The 23,155-nt window shown below is 56.7% G+C and overlaps 1 protein-coding gene across 1 annotated transcript; it reads right to left on the bottom strand.

The window, feature by feature from the left end:
* Positions 1-466: 466 nt before the first annotated feature.
* NCF2 (neutrophil cytosolic factor 2) lies at positions 467-22,253 on the bottom strand. Its single transcript, XM_036015234.1, has 15 exons — positions 21,823-22,253; positions 19,851-19,933; positions 13,754-13,862; positions 11,499-11,633; positions 10,524-10,631; positions 9,270-9,329; positions 8,185-8,228; positions 6,726-6,867; positions 6,562-6,630; positions 5,541-5,616; positions 3,922-3,944; positions 3,399-3,550; positions 3,174-3,285; positions 2,075-2,252; positions 467-937 (listed from the first exon to the last, which is right to left on the bottom strand). Exons 1-15 carry the CDS (start codon positions 21,994-21,996, stop codon positions 825-827), a joined length of 1,578 nt encoding a protein of 525 aa, XP_035871127.1. The 5' UTR covers positions 21,997-22,253; the 3' UTR covers positions 467-824.
* Positions 22,254-23,155: the final 902 nt, after the last annotated feature.

The following is a 23,155-nucleotide window of genomic DNA, read 5'->3' as shown; positions in this document are numbered from 1 at the left end:
AAATTGTTACAACGCCCCATGGACTCTGTAAGAAGAAGGTGGGGAGGGAGATCAAGGTCTAGTGTTTGTGGAACCCTTCATCCAAGTTAACCCTGAAAACCAGTCCATGTGGTGAAATGACAACCAAAATAAAACCGTACCATTCTACCTTCTGTGTTCGTACTGTACATATTGTAGAATGTTAACTAACGGGATACTGCTAACCAGCTGGCTGCCCCAACGGGCTTCTGATCAGTTACGTGTTAAGTGGCAGATATTCCTGTTAAACTCTTTTAACAAACGCTTCCGAGAAGGCTGGAGGGGATGTGACTCTGGTAGCTCCAGGGGAACCCAGCTCAGGGCGGGTTCTGTTCACAGCTGGGGACTTAAAGAACAGTCGCTTTTGCGGGTCTGCCCCCTGAGTCACCTGGAGGCCCCCGGGGCCTGTGGTGTAGTGCTGCAGGGACGGAGCGAGTTCCCTTTGGGCCTCGGGCCGGCACTCCGGCCGTCTTGGTTTTTTATTTTTATCACACGTACAGAGAAGTGCGCCAGTAATCGCTGCACAGCTCACTGAGTTTCCCACAAAGTGAACACACCTGGGTAGCCAGCAATGAAGGTGAGAAACCAGCACCCTGGAAGGACCCCTTATGCCCTCGGGGACACGTCCGACCGCTCCCCACCCCACCCCGAGGTGTTCATCCTCCTGTGATGGGTCCAACTTGAACAGGAAAAAGCGGACACTTCCACCGCTGGACGGTCTCGGCACAGTGTGCCGCGGAGGCGTCCTCAGTCTTGCAAGGGAGACGGCACTTTCCTTCCTTCCACTCCGTGGGTTGCAGGACATGCTAGACCCCTCTGGGCGTGCTGTCCGGGTCAGTGGCGGCCCGGTCCTCCACGAAAGCCCTGGGGAAGATGCCGATCTTCCCTTTGCACTCCCCTTCCAGCCAGTCGTTGTTCACTGCGGGCGGGGAGAGCAGAGACCCGTGTCCGAGACCTGTGCTGCCTGGGAGCGGGCCTTGTCCGGCTGTCCCCACGGGTCGAGGGTCAGACCCCCGCCCCCCGCTGTGCCCGGGGAGAGGTCAGTGGCGGGCAGTGACTGGAGCTCAGAGGGAACGTGGGACTCCTGCCCGAGCCGGGGACGTGGCGAAGCAGTGAAACACGGGAGAGGGAATTGGATATTTCGGAGGGGAAGTGAGATGAGAGAAACTGAGCGATGATCTTCAGGTAGCATTTCTAACAGAAAAGTTTTATCTGAACTGCGTTGGGAGTCTTTGTTTTGACCGTGGGGAAGGGACATGCCACTGGCCAAGTGTATTGCTCATGAGGGGTCACTAGCAGATGGTCCAAGGGTTGAGAGCTGGAGCTAGTGAGGGGCTCGGTGCATGTAAAACAAGGATTTTATTTACTCAGGTGCAGGAACTGTGCTAGGATATATGTACATGTATGTGTGTATATATCTCTCTCTATTTTTTTTCAGACTTCATAATAACTCAGGTGTAGATATTCCCATTTTACTGAGGAAAAGGAAACCCAGAGAGACTAATAGCTTGTTTGGGCTCATTCTGCTAATCTCCATTGAGGGGTGACCTGTTCCAAAGCCCGTCTGCCAGCCCCCATGAGCAGCAGAGTCCGTCTTCGGATGTGCTCCATCCAGATCAGACACAGCCCTGGTGCTTGGGGCCTGGCCCGGAAACCGCTCTGACTCGGCGGGGTGGCTGGGCGCCAGAGTGTGTGTTCTAGAGTTCCCCCGGGTGGTTCTCATGGCAGCCCGTTCGAGCTTCCCTATTTGTGCACAAGCCATGGACTGGAGACATGGGCTTGTCCTGGGTCCCGGGAGCATGTTAGAAATGCAGAATCCCAGGCCCCGCCCCAACTCTGAGTTAGGATGGGATTCCGTTCTAACAGGCTCCCCGGGTAGTTCCCATTCAAGCGTGAGGAACTGGGCAAGGGAAACCATCTAACAGAGGTGGACTTGGCCCCAGCACCGCCCAGTACTTAGGCTGCATTCTGTTTTCTGTTTACGTGTTACATGAAGTTTCAGAACATTGGACGGGTTGTTTCCCCGTTAACTCCTGCAGTCGGGAGTAGCACTCACCCATGGATACGACCTGGATCACGTCCCCTTCCAGAAACGCCAGGTCTTCCGGTTGGGTGGCCTCGTAACTGAAGAGGGCCACCACCTGGCTCCCCTCCTTGAGCTGAGGTTCTGGTGCCTGGTGACCCGCCTCCGATGTCCTGCTCCCCTCGGGTTCCTCGGGAACGCCCTGGTCACCCTGAAACAACAGTGGGCCTGTCAGTTTCCCCAACTCCCTGGACAGTGAGCGGCGAACGTCACGTCACTAAAGGACCCGGTCGGGGAGATGCCGGTGCAGCATGCACGACACGATCTCACGGCAGGTCTGGGATCGGTGTCCGGCACAGACCTGGCGTGTCCTTCGTGGACGTGGGATGGCGGGGTGAACGCAGCTAAAGGTCTGCGGGGCTGTATGTTGTCCCAAAGTCTTCCTGAAAACCTAGTCATTCATCCCAAAAAGGTGGAGTGGGCTCTATCGATACTTCTTTCCAGATGGAGGGACAGGGGGACTCACCCACGAGGGGGCAGAAGGCAAAGGCAGACCTAGGTCTCCAGCTGAGTCTGCAGCACCAGGGACCTGGTCAGAAATGCAGATCTGCAGCTCCCTCCCAGCCCTAGTAAGTCGGAAACCCCGTGGGTGGGGCCCAGCAGCCTGCTTGAACAAGACCTGTAGGTGGCTAACTCTGGTCCCTGCTCAAGTTCGAGGACCGCTGCGCGGTACCCTACGATCACCCAGGACCACGGCTGTGCACGTCATCTCCGTCCCACAGGCGTGGAGGAAGGGTGCGGTGTCTGGAGGCGTGGATCGTAGGATTTGAGAAATCAGCGCCAGAGACCACGAGGCTGAGGGCTGTGCTGTGTGTTAACAGGGCCCGTTTCCCAGTGCGGTGTGCTCCGGCCTGGGCAGAGCCTCTGTGCGGAAAGGCAGCGCACGCAGTAAGGTGGAAGCACCCCAAGGGGTCCAAAGGTCGGGTTTGAACCCCAGCTCCACTGCTTGCCACATCGTGCCCTCTCTGAACCTCCGTTTCCTCCCCCGAGACTGAGGCTGGGAGAGTGAAACCGGTGGTGGATAAAGGCTGAGCTCCTGCTGACGAAGTGGCCCCGGGCTGGCCGCACTCACCACTGTGTTCTCACACCACAGGGTCAGGCAGTAGTTTTTCACTTGGGCCCAGGCGGCCTCCATGCTGTCCTCCGAGAGGGGCACCAGCTCGTTGCTGTCCTTGGGCCGGTAGCTGGGTGGGGACAACGAGGAGGCACCGCGTCAGAGCGCTTCAGTGTAAAACTGTCCTCCAGGCCAGCGCCAGGTCCCCGGCTGTCCCCCCCCTGCTACCCACGTGGAGCTCACCTCAGCTTAGTGTGTTCCGGCAAGAGCTGCAGTTTCTTGGACACCATGTCCCGGATCTGGCTGTAGGGGAGGCCGGGCTGCGTCTCCATGACGACCGTGTACTTGTAGTGCACCTTGAGTGTGTAGGCCATGGGGACGCTGAGCTTTATTTCCTGAGGGGAGAGGAAGCACAGGGAACTTGGGGGCCTCTGAGGCTTCCTCCAGCAGCATCCCGGGTCTCCACGGCTTTGCTGGCAGCACAGGGAGGACTGTATGTGGCCAGGGGCGAGGCCAAAGGTCTTCTAGCCCTGCTCTCGCTTGGATGGGAATTCCTTTGGCATGAGATCCAGCCCATCAGCCATGGACCAGTAGGAAACGTGTGTGGAGGGTGGGGACCGGAGGGGTCTCTAGTCCGTGGACTGTGAGTATGGTGGCAACTGGTCTACCCTCTCTTTACCCTTTCTATCATCCAGGGAGACCTGCCCGTGGTGGAGGCCCAAGCTCTTCCATTCTCCCCCACTTTAGCACCAGGGGAAAAGGTTACCTTGGGCTCTTCGTCTTTCTGGCCTAAAGGGAGAGGGTAAGGAGTGAAAAAAGAAGAATCAACACTCTTGACCAGGTCCTTCCATACACAGAACGAAACCTCCCAGGACAGGGCGCCCGACTCCGTGCCCTTTCACCTCTGGGGCATCGCTAACCCTACCGCGGGGGGGAAAACCTCACTCTGGGGAGAGGTGAAGGGCAAAGCCGTGAGCCCACAGAGGAGCCTGGCTGTGCTTCTAGGGAGCGTTTGAGTAGTTAGTTACCACAGGACCTCCCGTCCGCCCCAGCCCACAGGGTCCACAGGGACCCTGAAGGCCAGTAACACCCGCGGGTGGCAAAGCAAAGACAAACGGGGAGTGTGAGATGAGCCGGGGGCCACAAGAAGAAATCGTGGGACCACTTATTTTTCCCTTATCCTTTTTATTTTTGTGTGTTTTTAATGTGAGAGTGATTAATAGGGCAATGTGCATAAGGGTTATGTCAGAGAAGTGTGCATAAAGGAGCTAGGGGGGATTCCGGGTCAAAAGAGATCACTGATTTCAAACCAAGCCTGGTCATTAAAGTCACTTGGGATTTTTTTTTTCTAGAAATACAGGTTCCTAAGCTTAATTTTAGTCCTGAAAAAAGCAGAATGAAAGGCCTAGGAATTTATATTCTTAAAATCTTCCTAGGTTAATGGGAGATTCTTGATAGGTCCCTTAGAGAAACAGACAAAACGAAAGACGTTAAGGGTGCTTTGGAGGAGGATTGGAGAAATCTGATCATGCAGTACGCATTCTGTAATACGAATATCGGACAGTCCCAGGTATAACACCTGTATTGGGGGCACGCAGAGGAACACCCCTGTCATTAGGAGACACATGCTTAAGTGTGGGGCGAAGTGTCGTCAGCCTGTGGCTCACGTGGCTCGGCCACTCAGAAAAAACATCAGTATATAGAGGGCGGAGCAGGGCAAGCACAATGTGCAAAATGTTAACAAGTGGTGAATTTGGGTGAAAAGCATCTGATATTGTTTGGACCATATTTTCAACTTTTCTGACATTTTTCTAAATACAAGTGGGTGTGGGGAGCGCCTCGGGATTCTGACGACCCAGTGGGCGTGGGGATCACGGGTGTGGAATCTGGGCACACCCCCGTCCTGTCGGATGCCTCCCTACCGCGCTTGCTCAGAGCCTGCTCGCACTGCATCACAGACACACAGCGCATTGTTACCGGCAGAGTCTCCCGTTCCCATCCGCCCCTTGGTCTTCCTCTGACCCTGAGGGCTCTGCGGGTCAGTTTCCTTTCCAGGTAACAGAGCTCCGCCACCCGCTTGGAGTTACTTCAGCTGCTGCACCTGGGACTGGGTTCGGCTCTGACTGAGGGGTTTGGTGCTACTTGAGTCGGGATGCTCTCTGCCCCCCAAAACCAGCTGCATTCACCCAGGCCCCATGGGTGTTCTGGAGCAGGGGCGGGGGCATCTCCTTCCTGGGTTGTGGGTGCAGGGGAGACGGGCCCTGGGGCCGTGTGCTCAGCTGCCTCTGAGTGGCTTGCTGAGAGGAGGAGAAACCAGCCTTTCCTGGAAGCAGCCTGGGGCGCTCCTTCCCCTGGGGCCTGGGAGGCTGCTCCAGGGACACTGACCTGGTGGCTGCAGGGGTCTTCTGGGAGCGCTGGCTTTGGGCGGAGCCGGGATGTCGGACTCCGGGGAAGCGTCCTCCTGGGGGTGACAGGAAGGGCTGGTGAGAGCCTTCATCCCGACCAAGTGCTTAGGCCGGAGGAAGAGTGGGGTGGAGCGAGCCCCTACAGACCCCCGGGGGGAAGAGCCAGATGCAGTGACTCCGACAAGTTGGGGGGGTGGTGACTTCCAGGGGAGACGGAGGAAGGTGTGGGTGGAGTGGGGGGGCAGGCCTGGCCTGGTGCAAACCAACCACAGTGGCAATCAGAAACCTAGCCCCCTCCCAGAGGCCCTGCTGCCGACTCACCCGTCAGCCACACTGACAGTCCTCGGGCTGTGGGGCGGGGGGGTGGGGCCCTGAGCTCTGGCCTTAGCTCACCCTCTCATGCCACACCTTGCCCCTTCAAAGGAAAAGTCCCCCCTCTCTGTAAGGCATTGGAACCTTTTCCAGTCATCTGGATGTCGTGGTTCTGGCCAGGGAGGCCCACGCCCACAGAGGACACCTGGTTCCACGGCTGCTCAGATCCCACAAAGACGGCTCGGCAGGCCCAGCAGACGGGCACTGGGGGGAATGGAGGGGGCGGTGGCAGCGGCTTCAGGAGCAGTGATGGGTGAAGCCTACGCCGTCAATGCTCTAGAGCAGGCCTGTCGTCGTCTTTTTTTAAAATGATATTTCACCAGCCAGCGCAGGTGAAGAGGGCATTTCTGGGAAGACCTAACCCCCATATACTATGGGCTCTGGGAGCCATGTCACCCATGACCGGTGACACGGAGGAATCACAAAGGCGAGTGGGCCCAGGAGGTCCCGAAGATGCCTCCATGCAGCACGTCTGGGCCTTTCCCCGCATCCCACATCCAGCTCTGGGCAGCCGGTGCCACGGGAGGCGGCTCGGGGCCAGCAAGTCTTTCTTCAGTGCTCAGGACGGTGGGGAGGTCCGTCGGCGGTTGGGGTGGGGGCTGGTGGGTCAGGCTTCGGCGCCACGGTACCTGGGGCTGCTGCTGAGGGTGGATCCGCAGCTCCACTGGCTCCAGGTAGTTGCAGGGCACGAGCCCCTTCTGCAAAGAAGGCAGCAGACACTGGTGCTCAGAAAGCCCTGCCCTTTGCTGCCAGGATCCCACGCCCCCCAACCACCCCCGGGGCTTCTGCATACCTGCCCGTTGAACATGACCGTGGCCCAGTTATCATTGCCCTTCTTCAAGACAAAGACGATGTTCCCAGGCATGACCTGGAGCTCCTCTGGCGTCTCGGGCACAAACCCGAACAGCACGCGGTGAGCCTCCCCTTCCAGAGCCCTAAGGGGTAGACACAGACCTCGTCCAATGTCTGGCCTGGAACTCGTGGCCTCCCACTACGGGGCCACACAGGGGACTTGGAGCCGGGAGGCGCGCTCCAGACACCCTCTAACTCCACGTCTAACGGCCTCGGTGACCCTGAGCGGGCGCCTGCCCCCCACCCAGGCTCCCAGAGGACTTGGTAGGGAACACACGGGGACTTGCTCCCTAACCATATACACGGGGAACAGGAATAAAAGAAAACAACGTGGATGTAGAAGCCTTGCAGTCCCCCTTCCTTGTCCTGCCTTCCCTTCTGAGGAGCAGGCTCAAGGGCGTGCCTGGCCGGTCCCCACGTCTGGGCTGGGCTGGGCGGCCCGGTGAGTGTGCAGGTGAGAGCCAGCTGGGCGAGGAGATCAGTGGGGGCGGGGGAGGAGGAGGCCCCTGAGCCAGGGTGGGGTCAGGAGGGGGCGGACGTGCCCGCAGGAGGCGCTGTGAGGAGAAGGGGATGTGTGGGCTCAGCTTTCCGCCTGGTCCCAAGGCCGTTCCCCTGGACCATTTCCTCCGCACCTTCTCTGCTGTGGAAGGCGCTGGGCGCTTTGGAGTGTGTGACTTCCAGGCTGGCTTCACGGTGGCCCGCTGTGGCTTCTCACTCCTCCCCTCACTCCGGGCTCGCTGGGTTCCTCCCCCTCCGCCCTCCTGGGCCCTCTGCCCCGTTTTTTGTTTCCAGCCCTTGTGTCTATTTACAGCAGACGGAGTGTAGGAATGAGCTGCCCCAGGCCCCGCATTTGTGTACTTGCTTTGGGGCTCTTCACTTGTTGTAACCTTTTTCGGGGTGGGGAGCTGGGCGAGCTTCCTCCCTGAGAGGCAATTCTTAAGGAAGCTGTAGGTTAGGTCATTCTTTGCTTCTCGTCTTACAGAAGAATGACTTCGTTTTCTTGAGTCCTTCCTCTTCTTCAGAAAACTTGTGCCGAGAGGGAGCAAAGACACAGCCACACAGGAAAGGACAGGCCGCTCCGGCCTCCCGCTCTGCTGGTGGGGCTCCAACGAGCCCGGCCTCCGCTCTGCAGCCCCGGCCAGCGCCCAGCCCTCGGGGAGGGAGGGAGGGACAGTGTTCCACGGGACACTCCTGCTGCTCAGCAAGAATGCTTCACCGCATGGTGGCATGCACGTTGTCGTGGGGACACAGGGCCACCTTGTCGTTGTCTCCAGGCCCCCAGGGTCAGTCCCAGCACAGAGGAGACCCTGACCCCAGCTCCCTTTTCTCCACCACCTCTCTTGCCCCCAGCCCAGGCTTGGAGCTGGGCCGTTCTGCGCATTGATCTGCGTTTAACTTACCTGAAGATCTCTGGCGTTTTGGGTCTGGGCGGAGGCTCGGCTGCCTATTGAACAGTCAGGAGGAACCAAGAGGGGCAGGACAGCAAATAAAGAGAGAGCAGACGATTAATGGTAATTTGAGCCTTCTTCCCAGAGCAGGAAATCAAAGAATGCATTTGTGGCTCCATCAGGACTCTGTCCAGGGAGAGGGTGCGGGGTGCCCTGACTACACGCTGGGAAATAGCACCTCCCGCCAGCCCCCTGGGTACCGGCTTTACCGGCACAGCACCTGGGGTGCAGCCAGACCCGCTTCCTAGGGAAGTTTAGCTGTGACAGGGCCACATGGCATTGTGAGGATGCTTTTGACCTTGAGCTCCGTCCCATTGTTAGGACAGTTTCCAAAAACTCTGTTCTATAATTCATGTCTGCTATATCGCATGTCGCCTGTGGGTATTTAAAGCCTACTCCAGATCCACTGGCCAGGCAGGAGCCCCCTTTCCATGCGTGTTTCCTGTTCCACCCCGACTGGCATCTTCTCCCCTTGGAGCCCTCGGGTGGCTCTGAAGCCCAAGGGACTTCTCCAGTTTTCCCGCAAGTTAGTGTGAGAACAAGGTCAGAGAATCTGGATCTCTATGCTCCATCGTTCATCTCGCCCTCCGGAGCCCCAGCACCGGTCACATTCTGGGCTAGTGGTCACCCTTCGGACCCCGGCCGGCTGTCAGTGCTGCCCTCGGGAGTGTCCAGGGGCATGCAGACCGGAGTGGAGGCGCCCCACTCGGAACCCCCTCCCCTGCGGGTGCGCAGCGGCGTTTTTGTCCATCAGCGGCTCTCAGAACTTAGAGAAGTGAAGGCTGGAAATTGGGGGTGGGGGAAGCAGGGGGGCTGTCTTCTTGAGGACCCGAGGCCGGTGAATCCTCAAACTGCTTCGTTTCCCACTGGTCATGGACCCTGAACCAGGAAGGGCAGGCGGACACCCTCAGCAGCCCTGAGCGGTCGGGTGAGGAGCCCTTGAAATGAGGCCGCCCAGTGGAAATACTCTCCCCATGGTGGACGTTGCACAGAGAGCCCGGGAGACGAGGTCCACGGGGAAGGCAGGGCCACCTCACCTGTGGCTGCAGAGGTGCAAACCCGGAGAAGCTGTCGTGATCCACCACGGATGCCACCACCTGGAATGGAGGAAGGAGGGCATGAAGGCTCAGCCAGCACCGTTACCCCATCAAGTTCCCCTCCGTTCTCACACCCTGGGCCCATTGTCACTGCTGCCTGCTTCTAGAAGCGGACAGTAGCTAGGGACAGAAGGGCTGACCCTCTGGGTGGGAAGTTTCCGCAACTGAAGAAACTGGTACCCACCCCGCCCCTGCTAACCCAGCAGGTCCCCCCTCTCTCTTTCTCATTTTTGAAGTTTTTATTGAGGTGAAGTTTACATGCTATAACATTAACCATTTTCAAGCGCACAACACAGTGGTATTTCCCACGATCACGATGCTGCGTGACCACCACGTCTGTCTAGTGCCAAAACATTCTCGCCGGCCCCCAAAGAAACGCCATCCCCATTGTCACGCCCACATCCCCTGTCCTCCCAGCACCTGGCAGCCACCAACTGGCTTTCTGCTTCTGTGCATTCACCTAGTCTCAACAGTTCCTGTAAACGGGATTGTGCGACACGTGGCTTCCATGTCTCGCTTCCTTCACACAGCATAGTCTTTTCAGGGGTCATCCATGCCGGGACTCGCACTGGTCCTTACATCCCATCGTAGGGCCACACCCCATGTTGCTTATCCGCTCACCCACTGATGGACACCGGGGCTCCCACTAACCCAGCCTCTTGGCTGTGCCAGAACCGGCTACCCCATTGGTAGGCACCTTTGGCCCTACAGTTGCATCAAAGTCACGTGCAGTTTTGGGACAGAGCTGTTGACTAACTGTGGACCATTCCTGAGAGGGTCTAAGACCGAGACCAGGGCTCGGAAGGACTCCCATCTAGTCCTGGGGCTGTGGAAGCGTGGCCACAGGAAGCGTTAAGCCAAGAAGACGCCACGCTGGTCTCTTTCCCTGACAAGTTGTCTCCACATTGACTGAGCTCCACAGAGCTGTGTTTTCCTTCCACTGGCCCAGTCCCCGAGACTCAGCACCCTGTGAGTCGGCCCTCGCCCAGGGTCAGGCTGGAAGGGAGGGGTGAGAGGCGCCCGGAGAAAGTAAACTGGAAGCATCTTCCAACAAGAGTGCCACACTATATACAGTCTCCCACTGCCATCCCGGGCAGAACCACAAGGGGGAGCCCTTTCCCCCGAGTCCCTCCCACCCTGCTCCACGTGGCCCACGTCTCAGGAGACACCGGGGAGGCTGAGGGATCCACCTACCGTAGCCTTGCCTAGGTAATCCTTCTTGACCAGCTGGGCCACTTGCCTCTCGTTGGGTCGGAAGAGCCTGCCCACGGGGATCACCACCGGCTCGTACAGCTTCTGCTTCTGTGACACACACAGCACAGTGTCTCCTTACCTGCAGGGTGCAGGTGAGGAGGCTTGTCCCGCCTGCCTCACCGAACGCGTGCGAGGACCCACGGAGAGCACCTCGCAGAAGCGCTTTTCCCAAACGCGGAAGGATGGGACGTGTTGCCGTTCCAGGGTGTCTGTGGTAGCAAAGGTGGGTTTCGAAGTCCTTTTTCTCCGAGAGGCTGTGTGGACATCTGTCGGCGTTGTTTGCCCACCACCCTCGTTTCGGAGGGGAGTTGCCCCTCCCCCACTCCGTGTGGCTCGGGTGGGGCTGCCACTCCCAGCGGAGGAGGTGCCGCGGTGCCGTGAGGGGCCCAGAACTGTGCCGTGTTGGGATCCGTGTCTGCAGCACGGGCATGTAAAGACTGACCTGTGTCCCCTTGTTCCTGCCGTTTTGAAGACCCGATTCTAAGTGAGCTTCATCCCAAATGTGCTCAGACAAGCAAAGGCTACTTTTCAGCATTTGTTCACATAAACAAGGTGTTTCTGTACACAGTGCCCAGCTGCCAGGACTCACAGTGAACCGGCAGGCACAGCCTCTGCTCTTACGTGCTGGACTCCAGCCTCCAGCCTCCTGCTCCCCTTTGCTGCCACGGAGCCCCACGTGGGGGTTGGGGTGGGGGTGGTGGCCCGAGGCGGGGCTCTGAGGTCCCATACTCTAGGCCTCCGCTTCCCAGCACTTCCAGGGTCAAGCCCCTGCCTGGAATTCTACCCCCAGACCAGCGCTACCCAGGACCCAGAGAAAGTAAAAGCACCACTTGCATGGTTTCTCAACCTGCACGCCCCCTAAACAAACAAAAACCCAAGGACACGCCCTCACCACCTGCGTCCCCGGCCGCTTACCCAAACGCACTCCATGGCTTTGTCGATTTTGGAATGCCTGGGCTCGGACTTCATGCTCATAGCCAATGCCAACTGCTCCTCAGCCTTTTTCCATTCCTCCTTCTTGGCGTGCATGAGAGCAATGTTGTACAAGACCTAGGAAGGCACAGGCCGCACCGTAAAGCTGGGGGCTGCTCCAGATCTGGGCGCCAGGAAAGAGCTTGCATGGGGCCCTTGGAAGGTTGCCTGGCAACCAGTCTCCGTTTCCCAGCTCCCCTGGGAATGTCTGGAGATACCACAATACCGTCAATCTTGCTACTGAGTTGTGCGCAGCACCAGGATGGTGTTAAGTGGACCTCACGTGATACACCAATCCAACTCCATGGTGTACAGTCTTTGGACAACCAGGTCGGTCAGGAGGAACAAGAGTTACCATGTGGCTTTATATCAAGAAGAGTGATGGGCTCCAGGCCCCTTGAAGAGCTGGGAATAAATACATGTGTGTGGCTTCTCAACACAGCTCCTGCCTCTGGGCCTAGGCTGAGGGAGCGGGCGGGTGCGGGGTGGGGAGAAAGAGGGTTCCAGACGCAGCGTCCTGCACCAGCACCCGCAGAACCCTGCCCGGGATGCGGCGCTAGCAACACTGTGAGCCAGGCACCAGGAACAAGGACACTATCACTGTATGGACAGAAGCCGGAAAGGGGCTCAGCCCAAGCCCAGCACAGCGGCGCCTCACCTGGGCGGGAGGGAACAACACCCATCCATCCAATGGCTATAACTTTCCAGGTCTTGAGTTGGGTGATAGGTTCATGAGTGTGTGTTTGGTTATCATGCTTCACAACTTACACATAGAATTAAATATTTTAGATGCATCAGCAAGATTTTAAAAACAAAACAAAACAAAACCAAACCAGAAAGGCTCAGAGCCTCCATGAGGGGTTGGTCGCCTTCCACACGCACGCTGGGGCCCAGCCCGCCCTTGACCGTGTGTGCGGGAAGCAAGGACGCTGCAGGGCCATTTTGGCCAGTTCCTGGCCACCTTCTTCGTAGACCTCTGCCACACCAGGTGTTTTGGCTCCCTGATGGGAAAAGGTTGGGTCTCTTTTCAAAAAGGAAGGTCGACTTCTCAGAGCCAGAGTGACAGCCCGAGGAAGGCAGGCGTGGTATCAGAAGTAGGGAGGTGCCTGGAGGGGCCATGTGGCAGGAGGGCCTTCGGCCTCAGACAGTCCAGCTTTGCTCACAGAGAGGCCCAGACAGCCAGAGTCTCCTGCCTCAGGGTCGCTTTAGTGTCAACTCCAGCAGGAACATTCCTCCCACGGGAGGCTGCTTCGCTGCCACTGTCTCATGACCTTCGCTCTGGAGCTCTGTGGTCCCCCAACCCTTCAATCCATGTGAGCGGTTCTCAATTGGTCATGCCTAGAGACAGTTAGGTGGTCACACTGTTTGGGGGGGGGGGGGTGCGCCTGGCATCCAGTGGGTAACAGAGACCAGGGATGCTGCTCAACGTCCTACAATGCCCAGGACAGCCCCCTGCAACCAAGGATTATTCAGGCCAACACACCAGAAGTGCCACAACAGAGAAACCCTGCTCTAGAAGCTGGCCAAATGCCAGCGCTCCCCACTGCAAACCCCGTCCCCCAGATGGGGACCAGAGGAGGAAGTTGCCAGCCCGCAGCAGGGCTGGAGGGGCACACATGTCCCCAGGGGCCTGGGCCGCTGTGGACGCTGTTATTAGCCCTGGGCTACCCTGAAAACACTCGGCTTCTCCCACCAGAGAAACCAAAGCAAAGGGACTTTTTTTTTCAGTGATTCTTCTAAAGTTCTATGATATTTGCAGGGATTTCAGTTTCCAAAGCTACCGGGACATTTGAGGTTGGAGAGGGGTGAGGGCTGGAAAAAGTACACTAACTTGAGAAATCAAAGCCAGTCGTGTTTCTCCTCCTTGGTAATGTAGAAAGTATGTTATCCTTCCATGGGGACCTTTCCCAAGTGTGTGCACTGAGCTGCTCTTGGCCCGAGAGGGGACAGATTGGTGCCAAATTACCCTCACTCCATGGGTATCAACCGAGTACATGAGGCCAGAACCATTAATAGCAAAGAGCGTGGTCTGTACCTTGGGAACTGAGCAAGGTCACGCAGGCCCCGCACGGATAGCGAACCCATGATTTGGATTTGTTAGTGCAATGCTGGGCAGATAGCTTGTCACCCGAGCGATGCCAATCACGATGAAAACTTTCACAGGCCGACACACTCGTGTCCGGGCTGCGCCTCCTTACCTCGCAGGAAAACAGCTTGAACTGCAGCCCCAGGATCTTGTAGTCTATCAGCTGGTTCCCTCGAAGCTGAGTCAAGGCCTCTTTAAGGTCCTTGAGCGCCAGATCGTACCTGCAGGATGGAGGGAGAGGATAAACCAGTCCAGGGCACGGAGGAGAGACTGTGGGGTCAGATGTGTGTCTGCGTCCCTTTCTCTGTCAGTCTCTCAGGGACAAGAGCCTTTCTCATGCTCCAGTTTTTTTTTTTACCCTCTTTGCTAACCCTGAGCTCTAGCTTTCTGCAGAACCCGGTGTGTGAGGTGCCCCTGGGGTCTGACACACCGCTGGCCCCCCAGTCTCAGGCAGCCGGAGGTATTTCCTTCTCTGTTGACTGGACACCACGCCCACCTTTCTGACAACAGGTTTGTCACTTTGCACGAGAGCCCTGTTCTCTCCTGGGAGCTCCAGGCCGAGCCAGCACCTGCTGGGCCCGGGTCCCTGCAAGGCGGTTCAGAGGGCTGCACGCTCCCCGCCCCTGGCACGAGGCCAGGCTGGCCCGATGGCCTGATGCAGGGACACCGAGGCTTGCAGGGCCCCTCCCACAGCCGCTGACACCCTCTCCTGACCCAGCTTTCTCCTTGGCTTCTTCTGAGTGCAGTTCAGCTCCTGGTTTTGTGGCTCGCTTGGTCTCCTCTCCCCTCCCTCCTCCTCCACGCACTTGGCAAAAAGGAAACCACCCCTTGAGCCAACAGCACTTCTGACCCCGCTCCGGGCACCGCACCCTGCCTCCCTGGATCGGCCTTGTGCTGACTAGCTCGAGGTGCGTCAGGGCTGCTGCCGTGGGTTTGGGGCAGAGAGTGGGGCCGGTCACATCAGCAGGGCCCACGGACACGTGGGCAGGACCTGCACCACGCTTCCTCAGCCTGCCCTTGACCTCCTTGCCCTGGTAAGGGGGAGCCACTGCTGGGCTTCTGGCTGTGGGGCCATGGGGTTGGGGGGAGCAGGAAAACACAAGCTACCCTCCCTACCCAGCCCCTGGCCTGGAAGGAACAAATCTGGCTGCTGGCTGTGGCCCCCACAGGGCACCTGAACCACGAGTCCCCAGGCCGCTCTCTGACCCAGAGCTGCCTCTTGCGGCTTCTCCTGGAGGCGAGCCCGGACTTTGGACTCAGGCTGCGGGGGACCTGCAGGAAGTGGTGTGGTGTCGTGAGGCGCCCTAGGGCTGTGGCCAGGAGACTGGGACCACATCCATTAGCTGTGCCCCTGCCCAGGGGACCCTGGTGAGTTGCTTCCGTAGCCATAATTACGGATCTGGGTCCAGAATATAAGGAGAGTATTGTGTACCAGGAGCATTTTATGTTCAAGGAGCCTAGAATATGAGAAGCCTGCTAGTAGGTGGTCCCGGATCTAGTTTCTGGAGTCAACACCACATGGACTTCACTCCTGGCTCTGCCATTTACTGTCTAGTGACAAAGGACAAGTTGTCTCATTTCTCTAAGGTTGTTTCCTTGTCCTCAGAGATAGAGCGTGACAGTAGCATGTGCCTCCCAGGCTGTGAGAACTAAATGTGGGGAAGCGTTCAGGTGCTTAGATGAAGCCTGGCACACATGGTCATTTATATCATCATCATCATCATTATTATTATTTTCAGCTCTAAAAGTCTTGCCAGACTTAAATTCACATGCCAACCCTTTGCTACATGCTCCCTTAACACTCTAGACTGTATTATCAGGAGATCAAAATATACAGTTGTAGAAGCTGGAGCTCTGATCTCAGGGAAGCGTGGAGCTGACCGGGAGGGCAGGCGGGCCGAGAGAGTCCTAAGAGGTGTGTCCCCAGGTGGTTGGAGGAGAAGCTGGACCTTCTGTCACCACCGGGTTTGAAGTCACAGCAGCAGCGGCTGCAGCAGTCACGGAAGAAGCTGGGGAGAGGCTTTCTCTAACGCACCCTCGTTGTTCCTAAAGACCAGTGCAGACCCTGCTAAAAGCGTGCAGGCCATTCCTTAGGAAGCAGGAAACACTCCAAGGTCTCTGCACATTTTTAAAGAGCATCTCTGTACCTTCTTTCTAGGCTGGACGATGGGGGGACTGGCTCTGACTCGCTGAGCCAAGAAGGAGGGACAGGGGAAATGCAGGCACCCTGTTCCTTGGGCACATGAAGCGCCACAGTGTCCCCTGTCTGCGTGTGTGACAGTTTCAGTGCTCAGAGGGCGCACCCCAGGTGCTGACAGCATTAACCCGCAGTGCGCTTGCTCCCGGGCAAAAGCCCCGGCGAGGCGGATGCATTTCAGCTGTGCGGTGACACCGCCCGCACCTGCTGGTGTTGAGTGACCCCCCCAACAAAATCCTTCTCATAATTCTCCAGCCCATCACAATGTCTAGAGATCTGGGCCCGGTGGGAGAGAGAAAGAACCCACCAATTACTGATAGTCAAAGGGCTGGCTCTGTGCTAAAAATGGGTGGAGAGCGCTCTGTAAATGTCAGATTTTAAACGTGTCTTTAAAAGCGTCCTCCTGGCTGCTTGCTGCTGGGCCTCTGCTCAGCTCCCCTTGCATCCGGGGAGCTGCACCCCGGCGACACCCACCTTGACACACAGCCCACTGCCCGCTGCCCGCTGCCGGGGCCTGAGTCGGCTTGGTGTGAAATTCCACAGCAGCAGGCAGCCCTGGCTGCGGGTGGGTGGAGACGTACAGTTCCGGCCCCCTCCGGCCCTCCTTCAGTTCTCTCCAGTGCCTTTTGGAAAGCAGTGTCCCTGGAAGGCCAAGGCGCTGGCAGCTTCCTGCTGGGCGCCCGCTGCACTGGACCCGAGCCACGCTCTGCTCACCCACAGGCCGGGGCAGGGGCAAGCTGGCCGGCTTTTCACACACTCTGAGCCCGAGAGGGTTTATAGCCCTCATTTTTCTAACTGGAAAGGTTTCTTAGTAACCAGTGTTCCCGATTGCCTCTGTTCTGCCCATGCCCCGGGCAGTCTGCAGTTTTAAAGCAGAGAGTTTCAGCTGCTGCAAAATGTCAAGATGTCACCCCCCTCTGTGACCGAGCTGGGGGTCACAGTTTTCAGGTTCAAAGGCTGCAGGACAAAGACTTTGCCGAGTCACCTCCTTGAGCCAGCAGGGTCTCACGGTTACGGTTACGATCACAGCCCTCAGGGTTGTGAGGCCCAGGACGCGAAACACCTAGAGCTTCCTTCCCCGTTCAGCCGGCAGACTGGGGGCGGGGAAGTGAGACCGTCTGGCCGAGGTCACCCGGGACGCCACCTGCCTCCGTAGACATGTGTGCTGACAGTGCTCTGGGGGACTCTGCAGCTACAGGAGAGCGGCAGGACACATGCAAGTGGCGACAACGGAGAGGAAGGCCCACACCATCATCGCCCTAACACGAGTTCCGCTGCAATCCGGGGGAATTCCTAGCCTACGCACGGAGAAGTCAGCTTCCTAGTTCCCCACGGACCTTGTTTTAAAACAGCTCTTCCAGCGCTGGTCCCCTTCTGCCTTGCATCGTGGCCACTGGTGTTCTGGCCCCGTTTCCCCCTTTTAACTAGTTCCCGCAAAGCAGAGGCTATGTTTGTCTCGCTGTAGTTTAATGCATTTAGTAAGCATTTATGAGCTGCCATACTCAATGCGGAAAAGCAAGGGTGGACATGTAAAGATTTCTTCTCAAGAAACACAGAGCAGTGAAGGAGACCGATATCCAGTATCTGTCACGTTAGATATTGGCAATTGTCTGTCACCAGGAAGACAGGCATTCCGAAAGGAGGCACGGACGAGAGCCGTCGCCCCCTTGGGGGCCGGGCCGCTGGGCAAACCTGTGGAGCAGGAGTGGGTGGGCGGCAGCTGGCCCACACAGGAGCAGGTGAGGGAATTGGGCCTTCACCCTACAGTAGTGGGGTCACTGACAGTTCTTAAGCAGATAACATTAATTTTTTTTTAAAGCAGATCAGTCTGGGATAAGGGTGGATAAGACAAGGCTGGTGGCTGAGAAATTAATTTGGAAGAGATGACAGCCATCTCGGTGAGAACTGGGGGTCTGAACCAGGGTGGAGCTGGTGGGGGTGGAGAAGGATGGCAGGAGGTAAGAGATATTTCGGAGGTCAGCTTGACAAGGGGGAGGAAAAGGGACATCCTGGGTTGGTCCCAGGGAGAGATCCAGCAGCCAGCTGCCTGTAGATGGAGGCCAGCGCTGCGGGAGAGAGTGGGGCCCCTAGGGTTCACGTGTGGGTTTTCAGGGGACACCGACCCCCCGAAGCTGCACGTAAAGTTGTACACACGCTGTGTGTGTTGCTGGGAAGATAACCCATACATTTTGCCATTTAACGGCCACTGCTATAGTGATGTAAGGGGGAGGGGTCACGAGCAGAGCCTTGGCGGTGGGGGGGTGGGGGGCACCGATGTGTATGATGGAGCGAAAGCAAAGTAAGAGCTTCAGGTGAAGAGCAGCGCTTCCTGCATATCATTTCCTCAATAGACTGTTGTTGAATTAACCGTGAAATTCGGTAGATTTTGCTCTCAGATTTAACTACTATTCATTGCATGCTGATTGAATTCTGGGTCTTATTTCTAGATCTACCTAAGATCTTTCTGACTCTCAAAATCCGAGGCTTGCCGGCTCAGGGACTTCTGGGCGTTTGCGTGTAGCGGTTTCTTCTGGGAGTCTTTCCTCTTGACAGTGTCTCCCTCATTATAGGCTGTTAGAGCTCATTAAAGGATGGCCTGGGAGTTCGTCTTTTACGATCAAAGGTCAGCTGGGGGATTTGGGTTCAGGCTGCCCCACACACCCTGCACCTCAGGCGCAGGCCCTCGCTCTCCCCAGACTGCTTCTGCGTGGTTTTTCTTTTGGGAAGACTTGACTTCCCTTTCTTACTCGGGTAACTGACTGCATGTACATCTTGGAAGTCTTCTGGGCTTCTTGTAGTTGCCCCTGGCAACGGCTGAGCACAGTGGCTTACCCGGCTTGGATTCTGACCAGACCCTAGGATTGGAGCCTTGCAAGGATGCACACGATCAGACCAGCCCCCACCCCGATGCCTGGACATTCTCTGCAGCCTCCTCCGTGCCCCACAAACACCCTGCCTCACCCGCTACGGGCACACATGGGCACCCCCCAACCCCCCCGCCACACCACACTCTGACCATTTTCACTGAAAGTTCTTCGTTCGCCTGAGCTGAAATCTTCTTCCCTAGAGTGTGCCCACAAAGGGAAGGAACAATCGCTGCAAAGGCTTGCCATCCCCCACAACATGCTAAGTTAATGCCTAGAATGTTTTCCCTTTGTTATTTGTATGTTTGTTACTGGGGTGTCTTGGGGAAGGGGAACGAAAGTGAGACTAACTTTGATTTTCTCTTTATTTATCTTTTTACTAACTAGTTTGTGGTTAGTAAACACAGCAGAAAGCACAGAGAGACAGACAGAAGGAAATGGAAATCCCTACAATGTCACCACCCGGAGAGAACCGCTGACAACATTTCGGTCTATGGCCTTCCAGACTCTTCCATGAAACAGAAGTGGGCTTGTGTGATACAGACTGTCTGAAACCTATGGTGTGAATTTAACGTCCACTGCGAACTTTTTTTCTGTATTAATATATATGCTACTTATTTGTCTAGATCAATAGATTCTCATACATATCGTGTGAATAGTCTGTATTCTCATTTTGCTGGCCGAATAGTATTTCATCACATGGGTTAAACTAGGCTTTTGAAACCGGTCTGCAGAAACCACGGAAAATCTGATGTGGTTTCACGATGACTCCCGCTGTGCGACAGTTCAACACCCCACAATAGGGGACCACCAGGGGGGGCCAACACTTTACAACTGCACCATCCAGCGGCGACCCCTCACCCTCAGGGATGCTCGTGGGGTGCCACACCAGCAGAACCCCCGGCCTGCGACGGTTACGCAGGCTCATGGCGAGCTCTGACACGGCTGCTTTCTAACAGGGTGGTCGGCCTGCCCTCCCTGCCCGGGCCTCGTGCTGGTCTCTTGCGTAACTGCGCCCAGGGCGGGTCCCGTCATGCTTCGCACCAGAGGCTGGGCAGCTGCTTCTCAAACACCCGGGCGAACAGCACCGAGACCCTCTCTGGGTTCCCTGTGAGTGCCCGCAGCTGGTGCAACCCTGGGCCACTTACTTCTCCATCTGGTGGTAGAGCATCCCGCGCTGGAAGTAGGCCACGGCCAGGTGCTTGTCTCGGTTGATGCTTCGGGAGAAGGCCTGCGGAGACGGGGAGGTCCATTGGTGGCCGAGCAGCCAGGCGGTGAGTGAGGAGGTGCGGCATGGGCCAGAGGGTGAGGCCAGAAGGGTCTCGGGAATCGCTGGTGTCTTTATGTTGACACCGGGGTCAGAACGCTCTGTGTTGTCACTTCCTGGTGGCATGCTATGTGGCAGGTTACCTAATCTACTGTAACTTTAGTATTCTCCTCGGTAGAGTAGTATATTAATTTCTGCTTTTCAACACTACCAACAGGGTTAAAATAATAGACGCAATTAAATATGAAAACAACGAAAATGTCTTGCACAGTATTATATACTCATTATACAGATTTATTATGTCAGTATTACACAATTAAAATAATAACAAATAGTCCTGGCCAGTGCAGCTTAGCTGGTCAGAGGGTCATCCCATATACCTGTCCCTGGCCAGGGTGCAGGTACAGAGGACCACAAACTGATGTTTCTCTCTCTCTCTCTTTCTCTCTCGCTTCCCTCCCTTCCTCTCTCTCTAAAAGCAATGAAAAAACTGTCCTCAGGTGAGGACAATAATAAAAAGTGCATATCATATGCCAGGAGTGAGGACTCACATGGGAAACCAGAGGAAGGCAGAGAGTGTGAGAAGCAGCAGACTGCAGGGAGAAGTCCGGAGAGGCGAGAGGAAGCTGTGGGGTCTGGGAACTGGAGGTCAGCGAGGCCAGCACAGCCTGGCCACAAGCCTCTGCGGGCGTAGCTGCCGCAGAGCAGCTCCTCCCACAGGGTGCACTTGGCCTCCAGCAGCCCCCAGAACCTGCACTGCTATTTGCTCCGCCCCCCTGGCAGGTCCCTGAGAGGAGGAGGGGGCCCTCGAGCGCTCCCGCCCATTGTGGACCGGGAATGGACTTATCAGCCTGCACGGTCCTTCCAAGCAATTTCCCTTCTCGCTCTCTTTGCGCACTTCTGGCCCCAGTGAGTATGGCTGTGGGAGGAACCGGCTCTTTAAGGGGACTGGGTGGCCAGCCATCTGTCCAAGACCAGCTAAAAGGTAAAAACAAGAACTAACACTTACACCCTGGTGTGAAGTGACTCAACACTTTAACAGGTGGTGCCTCACTCAGTCCTCAAGATGTTCAGCCCCTCCGAGTCTCTCAGAGCTGAAAGTTAACATTAGTGGCTGAGGACCCATTCGCTGCTGATTCCCTTCCCAGCTTCTCCTAACCAATCCAAAAGGTGATGTCCGAATGCTCAACCTCATGCTTGGGAGTGTGAGAGAGTAAAAAAAAAACTTGAAAAAGATGCTGAAACACCCCACACAGTGCCCCCAGCAGACATCATCAGTCAATCACGGTACGATTTCCTTCCGCCAGCCTCAAAATCCTTAAAAGAGTGCCCCAGGTAAGTGTCACATAGATGAATTGTCACATAGGTGACGCCTATTTTACTTTAGTGTCTCTTCTTGACCTCTTGTGCAGACAAAGCTCACCCCACCAGTGAAAGTCTTGGAAAGCCACAAAGAGGTGGTTTAGCGTCAGGTGTGAGAGGCAGTGAGACGCAGAGGCTGTGCGTGGCCAGCGGGAGGGAGTTCACAGAAGAAAACATAACCAGGGGCGTCTTCATGAGGGGGTTAGAGAACATTCCAGAATGATGTCCAGTTCATAGAGGGAGAAGAAAGGAGAGTGGAACCCACAACAGTTCCCAGCCTGCTGGCCCGTTGGAACCTTCTGGCTTTTAAAAATGAAGGGCTCCCACGCCCCTCCCAGGCCAATTAAATCAGGATTTCTGTGGGTGGGGCCTGGGCAGCTTTTGTGCTTGGAAAGCTCCCAAGACGTTTCTCCAGGGCAGCCAGGGTTGGGAACCCATCACTACAAAGGCTCCGTGGGACCCATGGGTGGGGGGGACCTCCACTCACTCACCTTCTCGGCCGCGGCCAGGTTTTCTTGGATGGTGTAGATGCAGCCCATGTTGAAACAAATCCTGGAGTGGGGGTCCTGGATGGCAGAGAAGGCGTCCAGGGCTCCCTTCCAGTCCTTCTTGTCGGCTGCCAGCACCCCATCGTTCCAGAGGCTGATGGCCTCAGCCAGAGACATGGTCGGGCGGACACCAGTGGGCCGTGTGCGCTGGCCAGAGGCAGGCGGAGGGTGAGCGGCCCGTCCCCGGCACAGCAGCCCCGGCCTTAGCGTTCCCGGCCTCCAGCTCGGAGTGGGTCCAGCCTCCCTTAAGACAGCCTCCCAGTGTTGCAAAGGCGTCAGGAAATGTCCCCACCTTTCGGAAACTGACGCAGAGCCGGGCCACCAGAGAAAAGGAAAGAGACAGAGAGATAGGCCGGGGGGGCGGAGTGTGGGGGAGAGAGGAAGTGTATCAGATACCACTGGGAGGGATCAGTTCCCCAAAATGCTTCTGCTCCGTCACCTAGCTTGTGCTCTCCGTCTTCCCCCGCTTCTGCCGCAGCTCTGCGTCAGGGCACTGCCGGAGGCTCAGGGTGCCCCAGGCCGGCCCTCGCACCTCCCTGCGCCCTGCCCGCCACACCCGTGTTCAGTGAGGGTGCAGGGTGGGAGGACACTTCTTTCCAGCCTCACGTGAACTCCGCGCCCACCCTCTCATAACCTTGTGGGCCATCTGGACGTAGTTGTGCTTTATCTTGAGCTAAAATGAGCCATCAGCTCATTTCGGATGCCCAAGGATGGTCTTGGGTGTCCACCTGCGTCCGAGTCACTGTCGTGAACACTTGGGAAGCTCAGGAGGGCGCAATCTCCTGCAGACGCCGAAAGCAGGGGCCGTGTGTGACAGTGAATTACGGCTCCCCCCGCCCCTGCGTGAAAAACAGAAGGGACACGGGGTTCGTCTCATTGAGGACGGGTGCATCTACCAGTCTCCAAAAAAGGATTTAAGGTTCCTCCCCTGGGAGTGAGGGGGGTATAAGGGGACTAAATGGTAATGGAAAAAAATATAATAAAAAATGTAAAAAAGGTTCTTTCCCTTGCTGACCCAAAAAAGTAAAAATCAGTAAAATCTCCTTGAGGAACCATTGTGAGTACAGAGTATAACCAATTTGATTGACTGAAATCCTGACTTCTTGTTAGTATTAGAGAAATGTCCCTGTAGCAACGGGAAGAACTCACTAAGTGTCACCCAGATTCCCCAAGAGTCTGAAAATAAAGCTTACAATTGTACATCCATAGGATGTAGAGGGCCGAAGGTGTGAGAACGGGGGAGACGTGCCCCCACTCCCTGGGTTGGGAAGGCCTT

The sequence above is a fragment of the Phyllostomus discolor genome, chromosome 14 (genome assembly GCF_004126475.2).
Source record: "Phyllostomus discolor isolate MPI-MPIP mPhyDis1 chromosome 14, mPhyDis1.pri.v3, whole genome shotgun sequence".
Taxonomy (NCBI): Eukaryota; Metazoa; Chordata; class Mammalia; order Chiroptera; family Phyllostomidae; genus Phyllostomus; species Phyllostomus discolor.
This window is presented reverse-complemented; position numbering and strand designations above follow the sequence as displayed.

Coding starts and splice junctions, on each gene's coding strand:
- NCF2 (XM_036015234.1), bottom strand. CDS start 21,996: ATGTCTCTGGCTGAGGCCATCAGCCTCTGGAACGATGGGGTGCTGGCA. Junction 11,634..13,753: donor TCAAGCTGTTTTCCTGCGAG/GTAAGGAGGCGC, acceptor GTGCCTTCCTAG/GTCTTGTACAACATTGCTCT. Junction 8,229..9,269: donor TTGCACCTCTGCAGCCACAG/GTGAGGTGGCCC, acceptor ACTGTTCAATAG/GCAGCCGAGCCTCCGCCCAG.